The following is a 15,124-nucleotide window of genomic DNA, read 5'->3' on the forward strand; positions in this document are numbered from 1 at the left end:
GCACTAAATTCAAGTCTAAAATGTACTAAATTATAATAAAAAAAAAACTTCGTTTTTCCGCTTTTGACCTGATTTTTTATGAAAATATTCAGATTATTTACCAACGAGGTAAATTGTCGCTTCGCTCCAATTTACCTCGCCCCGCTTCGCGGGGATTTGTTGCGCTTCGCGCAAATTTCAGAGAGAAAATAAATTATGATGGTTTAAAGGCAGATTTGGGCCACTTATCGATCCCAAAAGAAAAAATTTGCAAAGAGAAGAAATCATTTTCATACAACATATCGGGCGCGAAATTCAAAAATTTGCAAAAAATGCATGACTTTTATATGGGGGCTACCTGAAGGGGGGCTTTGGGGGGAAAATGAATACGGCCATTCGAAAGCGCCTGATATAAGGAGTCTCTGTACCAAATTTCATCACGATCGGTCAAACGGTGTAGATTTGTATAGCTGTACAGACACGAAATCCTTTCTTTATTATATAGAAGATGGAGAGCTCTCATCAAACCCAAAGAAAAAAATTTGCAAAGAGAAGAAATCATTTTCATACAACATTTCAGGCGCCAAATTCAAAAATTTGCAAAAAATACATGACTTTTATATGGTGGCTACCTGAAGGGGGGCTTTGGGGGGAAAATGAATACGGCCATTCGAAAACGCCTGATATAAGGAGTCTCTGTACCAAATTTCATCACGATCGGTCAAACGGTGTAGATTTGTATAGCTGTACAGACACGAAATCCTTTCTTTATTATATAGATATTTAGACCATTTACCAATATTCAGATGATTCACCAAAAAAAATCAAAATATTCGGTAGATAAACTCCCCTTGTTAAACAATTAAATTTTTTATTTAATTTTTTTTAAAAAATTATCAAAATATTATTTTATGCTAAAGATCCATTACCTATTTAATAAAATAAAAATTTGTAGACAGCGAATTATTCTTCTTTTAATAGAATAAAAGAAACGCTTCAGTGAACGCGCCATGGTAATTACTTAAAAGCCCCCTCTTATTGCATTTTTACGAGATTTTTTTTTGATGTTTTTGTAAATTCTTCCCAAACCATATGGATGGGAAAATAAAAATCAAAAACTCAATCTAATTTTAATGGCCAAAGAGGATTTTTTTTGCTCATTTTAAAAATAATTATTAATTGTTTTTCAAATTAGGAAGAAATTCCGTGATTTGTGCTAACAGCACGCGAACGCCACGTGTTGGAGTTTTCCTCTCACATCCCACCAATTGGCGGGAATTATTTAAAGTATTCTCTGCACAGTGAGAGAAACGTGCGAGGTAATAACAAAATATCACTTATTGCTTTACTAATAATTGCATGTCGATTAAATTATTTTATTATTTTACAAATAGCATTGAGTGGCGGAGAGAGAGAGAGAGTAGAATCCAATTGAGGACGTTTCAGGAAGTGTGGGTGAGGTGAAAAATTCAATTAAAAGGCACGAAGAGGGCAATTTTCAGCCAATTGGTCGTTCCGAATGGCGCGGAAAAGGGGCCATAAAAATGATTTGCAAGAGAAATTGCGGGGCAAAAGGTGCGAGAAAGGCTCGTAAAAGACTTTTTCATAGGCCACCAAAAGAGCACAACGTCGTAGCTCCCATTTTTTTCTGCTACAGAGAAGATTGCTCACAGAATAGGCAATCTCTGCTATATACAAACGAAGCTCTAACTTTCCCCAACTTCACTATACAAAGTCAATGAAACTCCCCCGCAGTTGCACGCAATTGACAATGCAACTACAATAAAAGAATTTTTGTTTCTTTAAAAATTCTTTTATTTCTCAATCACTTTTTTTTTACACATTCCCTCTTCATTTGATTTCCATCCACTTTCACATCCCAAATTAATCATTATATCGTTTGTTCTCTCATTTAATCAGCAGAATTCTCAATCACAAATAACACATTAAATTGTTTTTTATTATCTAATTTTTATTTTCTTCATTATTTCACTAAAATTTCTTTATATAATTTTCTTGTCTCTTCAATCAAAAATATCAGGAGAAAACATTTTTTCTTTTCATTCAGTTTTCTCTCCTCTTCTTCGTCATCCGTCGCATCATTGTGTGGGGGTGGTGGTGGGTCTTTTGCACATGGTGGAATCTCCTCTGTCGTCTTAATTTCCCATCAAATGAAAAGCAACAAAATTTCCAGAGAAACTTTTTCATCACGAAAAATCATTCACTTTATACCCACACAAATATATGTTATTTTAGCACGCGGAGGTGGAAAATTAAGTAAACAGCAACAAAATAATTATGCTGCTCATACTTTTTTTTCGTGTGAGCGGTTTTCCATGGAAATTCTCCACAACACTTTTGTGAAAATGTTTTCTTTGTGTCAACAAAAACGTACCAAGACTTTTTGATATTGCGCAAGTTGTTGGAAATTCATTTAAATTAAATTAATTTAAATGTTTGCAAATCAATTGATTGATTTGTTAGGAAAATTCTTCTTTTATTTTTTACGGACAATGCCCATATTGACTTCTAAATAATTTTGACAAATTTCAATTTTTCATTTTAAGTATTTCCTGTGAATTTTAGTTAAAAGAAAATTGCCTGAATTTTTTAAGAAAATTTTATCGATCAAACGAAAGAATAAAATTGATTAATTCACGCAGAAAATATCAATAAAGGTGTCTATTCATCATTATCTCAGGAGTTCCTTTGATTCTTTGCAAGATTACGCATAATATCGATTAATAAACTCCTTTTATTCTTGAAAACAATTAGATTCAAAAGTTTGTTAGCACAGTGATGGCCATAATAATGGAAACGTAATTTTTCTGAATTAAAGTCATTTTTAGGAACATTTTTTCAAGGATTCTTGAAGTATTTTCAAGAGGATTCTTCACGGATTTTTGAAAAAGCTTTTCAAAAGTAATTTTAAAATTTTTTGAACGTTTTTTCAAAGAATTCTGTAAAGAATTATGAGCTATTTTAAAAATAAGATGGATTTAAGAATTCTTTCAAAGTTTCTAAATACTTATATAAAAAAATCCTAAGAGATTTTTGAGTGTTCTTCTAGAAGTCATAAAAATTTTTTTTATAGCGGTTTACTAAAGAAATCTTTAAAGATTTCTCATAATTAATTATTTTTTTAATTCCTCACAAGATTTCTGAACGTTTTCCAAGAGGATTTTCTTCAAGGACTTTTGAAAAAACTTTTTAAAACAATTTAAAAACAATTTTGAACTAGAAAAGTCATAAAAGCTGTTTTTTTTATAACGGTTTCCTAAAGAATTCTTTAAAGGTTTTTGAAATTAATTATTTCTAAATTCCTCACAAGATTTCAGAACTTTTCCCAAGAGGATTCTTCACAGACTTTTGAAAAATATTTTTTGAATTTTTTTTAAAGAATTCTGTATAGAATTATGAGCCTTTTTAAAGATTCTGTATTGATTTTGAAAAATATTCTTTACAGATTTTTGAGTGTTCTAGAAAAGTCATAAAAGTTGTTTTTTTATAGCGGTTTCCTTAAGAATTCTTTAAAGGTTTTTTGAACTAATTTTTTTAAAAAATCTTTTCAAGTTTTTGAACTTTTCCCAAGAGAATAGCTCACACATTCTTATAATAGTTTCTTCCAAAGAATTTTCTTTGGATTTCTTTCGGATCAGCTTTCTAGAACTGAGACAAAGCTATTTCTAATAGAAAAATCGTTAGAATTATATTTTTCCTGAATTCTATAATAAGGCTCCTGTAGGTTTTAGGCGCCGATTTTATTTGCGAAATTAAAGATTTTTTTCAAAAGAAATTTTATCTTTTTTTTTTAGCATTTAACTCATTTAATGAAAGTCTTTTAAAAATACCTGAAAGGCATTGTCAGTGTTGATATTAAATTGCGCAAAATTCCACCATTCATTCCCACCGTGTTGTTGTGTAGCTTTGAAATGAAAATTGTTTTCTTGGAATTAAATTCTATATACACTCACACACAATTCTGTGAGACGAATTATTTGCCTTTTTTCAACTTCTTCAAACCCCATCAGTTGTCTTCCCCGTTTTTATACAATTTTACACTTTACATACACTTGAAACAATTATTGGTCATTTTCTTCTCCTTCAGCATCTCCGTAACTTGTCTTTCTCATTCTTTCTTGTTTTTATACACAACACATTCCTCTAGATTGAAAGTTTCTTCTTTTTTTTCAATTTTCTTTTCTTTTTTTTTGTTTAATTTTATCTCTGTCGCGAGAAAGATTCTAAAATAAATCTTATTTACAGACTTTTCTTACTTTTCTTTTCTAAATTTATTTCTTCTTTTAGAATTCTAAGAATGTTTTATATATATTTTTTATCTCTCTTTTTTTTCTTAGTTTTTTCAATATCGTAAAATATTTCTTGTTTCATGAGAAAATCATGCATTTCTTCTTCCTATTATTTGTCACTAGAACCATTCTTGTTTTTTGCCCCCATTCTAACCCTCTTCAATCACTGCAAAACCCCTTTCTGAAGAAAATGCAATCGCGATGTTTTTTCTCTTTCTATTTACAACCCCCGTTTTTTTTTTTCTTTAAGTGTTAATATATATTTTTTAAGGGAAGTTACCTAGATTCTATCAAATGTAATCTCTTTTTTTTTCTTTTATACAACGTCTATTTATACCGTCTTCTTTTTTTTTCTCAGTAAATATTTTTTCAGTGGAAGAAGTTTGAGAAGAAAATCGGAGAAGTTTCTTCTTGATTTTCTCTTTTAAATTCTCCGTAAAAGAAACTTTAATGTTTTAATTTTCTTCTCCTAATTTAAATGCTTTGTAGACTATATAATGCAAAGAGGTCCATAATTTTTGGAGAGAATCGTTAAGAATTTCTTTCAAGAGTAACATTGTCACATTTATCATTTTTCTTTGCATTTTTTATAGAGTTCACTTATTTTAATATTTTTTTCTTCATTATATCTCAATAAATTGTAAAAATCAATTTTTTTCGATTAATATTCATTAAAATGTAAATATTTTTTTCTTAATTATTACCACGAGATAAATTCCTTATTACAAATTATTTATTTAAAAAAAAATAATATAAATCTTTCAATAAAAGAGGAGGGGAATGAGACATTCACTCAGACTTGTACATTTTTTTTTATTTAAAAAGGTTTTTTTTCTGTTTATTTAATTCGTTCCTAAACAGAACTTAATTATTATTCTTACGACTTGTTAACGTATCAAAATTATTATAATAAATCTAAAACAGTTAAAAATTCTTTTAGTTTTTCCTATTAAAAAAAATCATAGCTTAAAAGTAATTTCGAAGTTTTTCGTTTGTTCTAAATGTTTGTCTTAAAAAAAAATTCAAAAGAAAAATGATGGAAAAATTTATAAAAATCTATTTATTTTTAAAAAATACAGAAAATAATTTTTTTTAATCTCCGGATAAGAGTACGTCCTGTTTATTTGAGGGAATAAAATGAATATAAAATGCTTTGGAGTTATCGATTTATTAGAAAAGAAAATGTGCTAAAATTCTTAAAGTTAGAGCGATTAATTTGAATTAAATGGTAAAAAATTGAATAAACAAAAATGGAAAAAAATGGTAAACCTGTGAAATAATTAGTTTTAGTAGAGAAATTGAAGTAAAAAGATTTAGTAAAGATTTTGATGGAGAATATAGAAAGTAAATTCACGTGATTTCTGTTTTAAACTTCCTCCATTTAATTAATTTTCTTCACTTCTTCGTTCTAACTTCACTTTAGCACATTCTTTCTCTTCGTCTTTCTAACGTTTGAGATTTATGAGAATGTTTTTTTTTAAATATAGTCATCTCCTTGATGATGGAAATAGTGAATTTTTTTTAAATTTCAGTTTACAGTCATTTTGTTTTAAATTTTAATCATCTTCTACTAAAATATATTTTTGGAACATTAGTTTTTTCTTCTTTTAAATTTTCTTGTTCTTAATAATCTCTCCATTGTGTTTTTTTTTTTGTTCGTGAAACCAGATGAATTTCGTACAAGATTTTCTTTTTAATAATTTATTCATCAAACCCCATTAATTGCAAAATTTTGTTGCAGTGTGTGTGTGGAATTTTGGGATTTTCTCTCATTTTTTTTAATTTGAATTTTCGAATGAATTTGGCAGTTTAATGACTTTTGGCAGTTAAATGCACATTCATTTTGCACACACATACATAATCCCCCCGAAAAAGCTTTTTCATGATTTAAAAAAAATTTCATAATATTTTAAAATCATTTATCCTGCACATAAAATACGAAATGTTCAAAAGAGAGAGAGAGGGAGAAAGAGAGAATTTAAACAATTAAATGCAGCATTGAAAGGCTATGGAGTGTCGATTTCTTTTCTCCAAAGAAAAATAAAAAAAATAGAACAAGTTGCAACGGAGAAAAGGAAATGAAAAGTTTTTCTTGCACATTCTCCATGTAAAAAAAAATGTTGGATTTTCCGGGGAATTTACTTGTAATTCTCCCAGCGAACAGAACTTTTTTTTCCTTCATTTTCCAAGAATATTTTCCTCCCTGAACTTTGTACGATAATTTGTAAAGAACGTCACGAGAGTAAAGTTGTATTATGTATAGTATTTTCAATTGCTCTGTGAAAGGAGCTTTTAACAAGCTTTTCAACACCAACATCCTGCGTGAAATGAACAAGAAATTCTTTGGGGATTCTTTTGTACATAAACAATTAAATAAAGTGAAAAGTCCACTTAAAACTTTTTTTTTTAAATAGAACCTTAAAGTCTCCCTCAGTGAAGCTTAAAATTGCTGAAAAATTTTTAAATTATTCCCCTTCTCTCTCTCTCTCCTTTTTCCTCTTGAATATTTTATTCTTTTAAAATGAAAAAAAAAAATGTTTTGTGAGATCTTTTATGGAATTCTCATTTGCAAGAGAAAAAAATTGCAAAAAATCATTCCAGATGGATTTTTTTTATATTGTGAAAATGACGCGCGCAAAAAGCAAGACTTACCCATCATTTTCCATTCTCTGTGTGACATTTTACAAATTTTAATCAATTAATTAATAATTTTTGTTTGTATCACTCCCTAAAAACTAAACTCAATCACCCACAACGGACAAACGAGACGAGTAATAGCAAAATACAGAAATATAATAATCTCCTGGCGAAATAAAGCTGATGATGTCGTCTGGTCAGACTTTAGTGTTTGGGTGACGAATTGGCATTTCATATGCATGCCGCGGATCAGGCGGAAATGCCTCCGAGTACACTTCCGGATGATTGGCGCGACTATAGTTCGGTGCTGGTGGAGCGGTGGCTGCAAATTTTATTTTATTTTCTTTAATTATTTTTTTTTCAAATTATTTTACTTTACATTCATTGAAAATTATTAAATTTTAATAAAATAGAATTACTTTGTTAATTTCTATTTGAAAAAAAAAGTTTAATTTAGAGATAAAAAAAATTCTAGTTAAACCAATATGTTAATAATTTACTAACAACAAAATTATAAATAAAAAAGAAAAATATGTTCTCTAAGCCTTAGGCACTTGTTTTTGCAAAAAAAAAAACTAAATAATATGTTTAAAAAAAAAGTTTTAAACAAAGCTTCTCTCGAGGGAATTTAAAACTTTTCTACTATGGAAAAAAATGACAATTAAAAATGCAAAAGAAAAATATTTGCATAAGAATTAAGGAAAATTCTTTCGAGGGAGATGTTCTTGAGTAAGAAGACTCTGAGAATTTTATTTTTTGCTTGCCACTGAATTAAGATTTAATTGTAGAAGAACTTGAGGATTTTTTTTGCGATTTTTTGCCTAAATAAATATTTATTTGTTAAATGAAAATTAAGGAAATTTTAGCAGAAAGTTCTGACAAGAAATTCTCAAAGAAGCGATAGAAAAACCATTTGAAGATAAATATGAAAGAACTTAAAGAAAACGGATATTAGATGTTCGGAAAACTTTTGAAATAAAATAATATTTGAATTTGGCGCGCACTCGAAGTGGTGAATTCGAGTGGTGAAAATAGAGAATGTGGGGTAAAAGGAAAGATTTGGCGGCAAAAAAGACAGATCGAATTTAGAAGGCAAGATGTACGGATGCAAACGTGCTTGCTCCGTAATAAACATTAGAGTAATCCAGTTATCTGTCACTATTTTTAATTTATTCAAAATTTAATTTTAGTTTTATTGAGAAGGTTTATTAAATTAATTTATCTATTCAAGTTATTATATTATTGTAAATCCTTCAGCATAAAAAGACAAATAAATTAACTTTTTCTTGTACAACAGGAAGCCATTATTCTTCAACTTATCGGCAATGCCGTTAATTTTAAAATCGCATTAAAAAGTCAATTTCTTCAGATAATTAAATCAATGATATTTCTCAAGATCACATCTTCCCCACTTTTTCCACAAAGGAGTAAAATATTTAAAACAAAAATTAAAAAAAAAGAACTTCCGGAACTAAAAAGTCACTTCACAGAAATCATGCGAATGGTGGCAATGAAAAGGACAACATTGCGGACATGACATAGTGCAAAAAGAAAAAAAAATAATCAGGGAGAGGGTAAAACAGGAAGCTAAATTAGCAGCACAACAAAAATTGACAGACAAAATTGGACAAGAAGCATCAACAAAATGAAATCTAAAAAAAGAAAATGCAGCGGAAATGGACGAGACAAAAAGATGGGGAATTTAGTGGCAAAGACACCATTCCCGCTGCTGCTGCTGTCAAGGTTTCACGAGCGCACTGGCTTGTAGAACACACCTTTCGGGGGATAGTACTGCTGTCCCCTTCCCTCACCATACCCATGAGCTGGTGCACGTGATCCACTTGGCCCACGACCCGATGATGGCGGTCGTCTCGGTGCTGGCTGAACGCCACTCCGATTCATCCCGCCTGAGCGTCCTCGTGAGCGTTCACGATGTTGCGGTGGTATGCTCCTTGAAGCACCGCCACTGTGATGATGGCGCTGGAGGAGAAGGAGCAACAAATTACATACAAAAAGGACTTTTTTTGTTGAAAGAATTCAAATGTCCTCGTGAGTGCCTAAATCAGATAATCTGGTTCTATAGGCTGTTTTGGGAGTTCTAAACAAAGGACTTTTAAGCTTTCTTTTAAGGACTTACAGTCGATCTTACAATGCTATAGTACTCTAGTTTGAATAACCTTTGCACCGAAGCCACGCCTTCGAATAGAACGTTATGTAATAATGAATAAGAAAGAGAATATGAGGATGAAGCAATGTTCACTAGTTAGTCAGGCTTAAATTTTAAGTCAGTTTTTTAAGTCGGGCTTAAAATTATAAGTCAGTTTTTAAGTTAGGTTTAAAATTTTAAGTCGGTCCTGAAATTTTAAGGAAGTTTTTTAAGTCGGTCCTAAAATTTTAAGTCTTAAAATTTTAAGTCAGTTTTTTAACTAGAGTTTAAAATTTAAAGTCTGTCCTAAAATTTTAAGTCATTTTTTTAAATCAGTCCTTAAATTTAAAGTCTGTCCTAAAATTTTAAGTCAGTTTTTTAAGTCGGTCTTTAATTTTAAAGTCGGTCTTTAATTTTAAGTCGGTCCTACAATTTTGAGTCAGTTTTTTAAGTTCGGTTTAAAATTTTAGGTCGGTCCTAAAATTTTAAGTCAATCTTATAATTTTGAGTCATTTTTGTAAGTCGGGTTTATAATTTTCAGTACGATTTTTAAGTTGAGCTTTAAATTTTTGGTTCGTCTTAAAATTTTGAGTTATTTTTTTAGGTAAGACTTAAAATTTTAATTTTTCAATAAATGCTAATTTTGATATCCGGAGATTGTCTGATGCACTTTATAGAGCTCTAATTGACTGATCAAAACGGTTTAAGTATTTTCATTGGCTAACCGTTTTATGAGGCAAAAAACTTCGGTGCAAATTTCATTTTAACAGAGCAAATCTTTCATCTTCATTCATGGACAAGTTTAACGATGAGTTTAACAGAAAATCGTGTTAATTATGATCTTCAGTGGTTTTGTTAGTCATGAGGTTCTAACACAATTCTAACTCTACTAACTATTTCACATTAGATTTCATCCTAATTTCAATTTTAGTGGACAAAGGTATAACACAGAAGACGTTTATCTTGAGAAACTATATAGAAGCCTTGACGAAACTTTTCTAAATCTAACAAAGAATATAATTTCTGAAAATAAGAAAACTTACTTAATATTTTGAATAAAATCAAATGCACAAGATATTTGTTTTTTTTTTTAAGTAAATTCATGCATGAATAAAATTGTGATTTTATGATGATGAAGATTGTCCAGAATTTTTCTTTGGCATTTTTTTCTTTTTTTTTTTTAAATCTTCTTTTATTCACATAAGAAGATTTCCCGGTCTATGGGCGGGATATTCATATTCATAGAAGATCATTTGAGACTGAAATTAAATATTAAATTCATTGTTTTGGCGTGATGGTGTGTTATTTGTAAATTAATCGTATACTTCGGAACTTAAACTGTCAATTAGATTATGTAATATACAAAAGAAGGAAGACCTTAGATCTACCCTTAAAAATGAAATGAAAAGAATAAATAAATAAAAGATCATTTACTCACCATTCGCCTAAGCGTGTTCATTGGTCCACGCAGAGTATCACTAATCCTCCTTGCTGGTGGCTTCTTAGGGTTAGAACTTGGCGTATGTACGGCACAGCATTTAATGAACATCCCCATGAAGATTATAAAGCCAATGCCAATGAGGATGACAGCGTACCAGTTGTCCGTAATCCACTGTGCCACCGTAAACAAAGTCTCTTTGTTGAATAAGAGATTTTTCAGTCTCACCAATGGACCCTCGGCATCCACGGCGCGACATCGGAGAAACACGTCGCAGTATCCCTGAGAATGGGGAAAAGTGGTTGAACAATTAATCAACCAACTCTCACCCTGATGTGACCTCATTTTTTTTCCTTCTATTTTTTTTAAACTTTTTTTTTTTAACTTTCACCCCAGTCGGGGGTAGAGCTAATTAATTTATAACTCCCTCTATGCTCCTCCACTTAGCCTATACGAAGGATACGAAGGAAGTTGGAACAATTTAGACGTAACAACAACAACAACTGGATGGAGAGACCTCCCTCCCCCCAAAAAGCCCACCGCGTGTGCCTTTTGCAAGAGAGACGCAAATTATTGTTGTTGTGTAATTTGAGGAATGATTTTATAACTTTGAAACAAAAAAGAAAGTTTATAACGCGAAGAAACAAAGAGAACATACATACCTACCCTCTTGAGACTATTTAGAATTTTTCTTTAAAGACATTTCAGACAAAATGGGAGAAAGAAAAAAAAGTTTAAAACTTTTCAAGTGTGTTGTGTATTGCCCACACCACCCCCATGTGAAGTCTTTAAAAATGACCTCATTCGTTATATTTTGCACATAAATTCCCCTCCCACCCCTTAGAAGACTACAGAGGGGGTGTAGAACTTTTTAAGTGTTTTATACTTTGGAATATGAGCGAACTATTGGCCTAAATATCATGTCAATAAATCAAATAAGAGAGAAGGAAATTCACTCAATTATTATGAAGTTTTGTTATTTAAATATGAATTAAGGGTTAAGGAACTGTTAGTTTACAATTTATTTCTTGTAAGAAAGGATTCCTAAAAGTAATAATAAATTCCTAATAGTATAAAAAAGTATCTTTCACATTTATTTTTCTCTGTGTAATTTCAACTTTCTTCTTCTTTTAATTCAAAAGTTAACCCGTTAAACCTTTTAAATCCGTATGATCTACGGGTCTAAATAGGTTTTAAATGTACACAGAAGCTGTGCTTCTTTGAAGAAAGAATCACAGCTAAAAAGGAACATTTTATTATCACCACTAGGATTTTCACCCGGAGACTTCGGATTTCGGTGTATGATCCCTGGGCTGCGGGTTTAGGATGAATTTCACCGGGTCATACGTTTTTAATTTTTTTTTGCTTTAATTTTCGGCAGTATCAGAAAACTAAAAAATCGAAAATGAAGACTCTGTAATTTAGAAAGTTTCGATTTTTTTAGCTAAAGGAAAATTGTCTTAAGTCAGCTCTGAGTTTTTCAAAACCAGAATAAACTTTTTTAGACTAAACTACAGTTTTTTTTTTTCAAACTAGGTTTAAGTTTTAAAAGTCAGTCCTAAAGTCTTAAAGCAAGGCGTTTGCTGAAGACTATGTAGACTTATGCTTTTTTAAGGTTAGGCTTTTAAGGTTTCAAGGTTAGATCAGGCTAAACTGAGGCTAATTGCGTCTTAAAAGTCTGATCTAAAGGAACTAAGGTTCGGCTTAAAAGAAAATAGGCCTGGCTTAATAAACGGCTTAACTTTGTTTCTTAAGTGAGACTAAGTTTTTAAGTCAAACTTGAATTTTTTTAAGGTCTTATACAATTTATCTTACAATTCCCTAAAACGAAGGTTTTAATAGTTAAAACAGGCTAGATCTAGAATGGTACATCAGCATGACATAGGAGACTTAAGCTCAGTTTAAAAAAAAATAGGATTTAGTTTAATAGAAAGACCTCGATTAAAAAACTGAAGTTCACCTTATAAAACTGAAACCTGGTTAAGTAAATAATGTCTGGTCTAGAAAAAAAAACTCAAGCTGAGTTGTATAAAAAATTTCTTGCCTATCGAGAGATCGACGTCATTTCTAAAATTACGGACATTTAAAAATTTAGGGGGGTGTAGGTAAAAGCTCCGGGTCATAAATCTTTCAAACGCAAGACATATTCTTTTTAGCAACCACAACCTCGCAACCAATTGCTTATGAGTTGCATGAGATTATCGCTACAACCAAACATTAAATTGCACGCAACTAAATTGAATTTGCGGACTCACCTGAAAATTATCACATGGGGATCCAGGACGCAGATTGATCCCTCCCGCGGGGAGACCAATAAGGTGGGCAAATTCACTGGTACTACGACACGTGGTGGTATCATTGCCATTCTGGCACGCCAACTCACACAGCTTCCTCTTGTCAATGTTGGGAATGATGGAGGACGTGAGGAAGCACTCAGTCATGTTCCACAGCAAACAAATGGAGCCCGAACATTCCCCGGCAATGCACAATTGAGTCCCATTGTTGCATTTTGTCTTATCATCACGCGGCTTCGGTTCGGGGCATTCGGGTGTTGTGCCATTGCACGTGGAACTCCACGAGCATTCAGTCTCCCCGCGGCATTTAACACCCAAATGTGCCGGCACGAAGCTACACGTCTCACTCTGACAGCACGGCCCCTGGCTCGGGCTACACTGTGTCCTTGCCCGGCGTGTACATCCACGCGCCGTGGCATTCATACTCAAATCACGCTCCCCAATTTGTCGTGGGTAGCAACAGCGATCCTGGCATTCTTCATCGTTAAACCCACAATCGCACTCTTCGCCACTCTCGACAATTTTATTGCCACAGAAGGCACCTTCGCTGGCCAGGAAGCAATTTCGCTTCTTTGTATCCTCAATGGCATCGAGAACATTGGAGATATTGCGTATGGAACACGTGGAGAATTTACTATTATTCGGACGATCACCACTTGTGGCACTCGCGAACATTATGTAGTTCCCATGGAGGCCCCCTGGACGGCATTCCTGAGGGTAATCATGCTATTTCGAAGGCAGCAAAAATTAACATTTCAATCTTCTTATTTATCTAACCCCAAAGAAACTTACCGGTGAACCAAAATTATGCCCAATCTCATGGGCTAGCGTCAATTGGGACACTTTTGGCGGTACCCTACTGTTGTAATTCACAAAAGTAATAATACCCGTATTGAGGGATCTCTTTGTGCTCTGATACAATCCCCCAACGGTCTCCGTGTACGTCTTGTACTTCTCACAGATTCCACCAGAAGCCCCCGATGCAGATGCAACCCATGCCAGCCCCAAAGTTCCTCCCGTAAAGTCCCTATTTTATGCCAAAAAAAAAATGATTTTTTATTTCAGAAAACATTTTTTTTTAATCCTAAATCTGTACCTGTATGTGAAAACATAAGCCAAGCAAAAGTCCTCGTGATTTCCAAGTGAATGAATATTGAGGAAGTTGGATACATCGATGTTTTCCATGCAGAATGGATTAGATTCGCCATTGTAGGCCTCACTGCAGGCGGAATCATCGTCGATTTTTATCCTTTGAACCTACAATTTTTTTTTATTTAAGTACAAAAATTGCACACCGATTAAAAAAGAAAATGGCGGAATTCACTACTCAGTCAGGCTTAAAATTTTAATTTGGTTTTTAAGTCAGTCTTAAGGTTTTAAGTGAATTTTTTTTAAGTCTTCTGATTAAAGAACATGAATTTGATTTAAATCTTAAATTCCATTGAATAGAAAGAGAAATTTTAATTTGTTATTTTATTGTTTTTTTTTTAAATTTTATTTATTGTTTTATTTTATTTATTTTATGCATTCTGTTTATTTAATTTTTTATATTTTTTATTATATGTAATTCTTTGTATTTTATTGTATTTTTTGTATTTTTTTATTTTATTGATTTTTTTTATTCAATTTCATTTGATTTAATTTTTTTATTAATTAGTTGTATTTTATTGTCTTTTGGTTGTATTTTATTGTATTTTTTGTATTTTATTTTATTTTTTTTATTTAATTATTTTATTTTTTATTTAATTTTTTTATTTTATTTATTTTTTATTTTATTTGATTCATTGCAACGCGACAATTTTCACGAGTTTTCTTGTATGATTATTCCAAATTCTAAGAATTTTTTGGAACCCCAAAAAACAAAAATAAATAAATAAAATAAAAAGAAAAATAAAATAAAAATAAATAAATAAAATAAGATACAAAAAAAAATAAAATAAAAATATTACAATGAAGGTAAATAAGTCATAGACTTATTTTTTTTTATAAATTTCTTACTCTATTCAATGCAATTTAAGATTTATTTTTTTATCAAATTCAAGTTCTTTAATCAGAAAATTTTACATATTTTCCAGGATAACTCAGGAAAATCTAAGCCCCTCTTAAAAATTTTAAACCGACTTAAAAATTTTAAACCGACTTAAAAATTTTAAAACCGACTTAAAAATTTTAAGTCAGACTTAAAAAATTGACTCAAAACCTTAAGATCGACTTAAAAATAGAATTAAAATTTTCGCCAGATTTTCCTTCTTTAAAATTTTAAGTCTTACTCAGTAATGAATTCCTCCCTTAATCTCCATAAAATAGTTCTTTTTTTTAA

General features: G+C 31.1%; 1 protein-coding gene across 3 annotated transcripts in view; it reads right to left on the reverse strand.

The window, feature by feature from the left end:
* Positions 1 to 6,675: 6,675 nt before the first annotated feature.
* The window catches only part of LOC129790529 (disintegrin and metalloproteinase domain-containing protein 10), a 45,726-nt gene continuing 37,277 nt past the window's right edge, over positions 6,676 to 15,124 (reverse strand). Inside the window, exons 8-13 of one of the 3 annotated variants that reach the window (XM_055828060.1) lie at positions 13,901 to 14,061; positions 13,597 to 13,831; positions 12,766 to 13,530; positions 10,511 to 10,792; positions 8,702 to 8,906; positions 6,676 to 7,248 (exon numbers count right to left, since the gene is read on the reverse strand). In XM_055828060.1, coding sequence (XP_055684035.1) covers positions 7,124 to 7,248; positions 8,702 to 8,906; positions 10,511 to 10,792; positions 12,766 to 13,530; positions 13,597 to 13,831; positions 13,901 to 14,061 — 1,773 coding nt within the window. In that variant the 3' untranslated portion in view covers positions 6,676 to 7,123. Of the gene's footprint in view, positions 7,249 to 8,701; positions 8,907 to 9,853; positions 10,332 to 10,510; positions 10,793 to 12,765; positions 13,531 to 13,596; positions 13,832 to 13,900; positions 14,062 to 15,124 lie in introns of those variants that run through there. The other 2 variants (XM_055828062.1, XM_055828063.1) reach the window with 2 other exon arrangements.

This window comes from Lutzomyia longipalpis, chromosome 2 (genome assembly GCF_024334085.1).
Source record: "Lutzomyia longipalpis isolate SR_M1_2022 chromosome 2, ASM2433408v1".
Taxonomy (NCBI): Eukaryota; Metazoa; Arthropoda; class Insecta; order Diptera; family Psychodidae; genus Lutzomyia; species Lutzomyia longipalpis.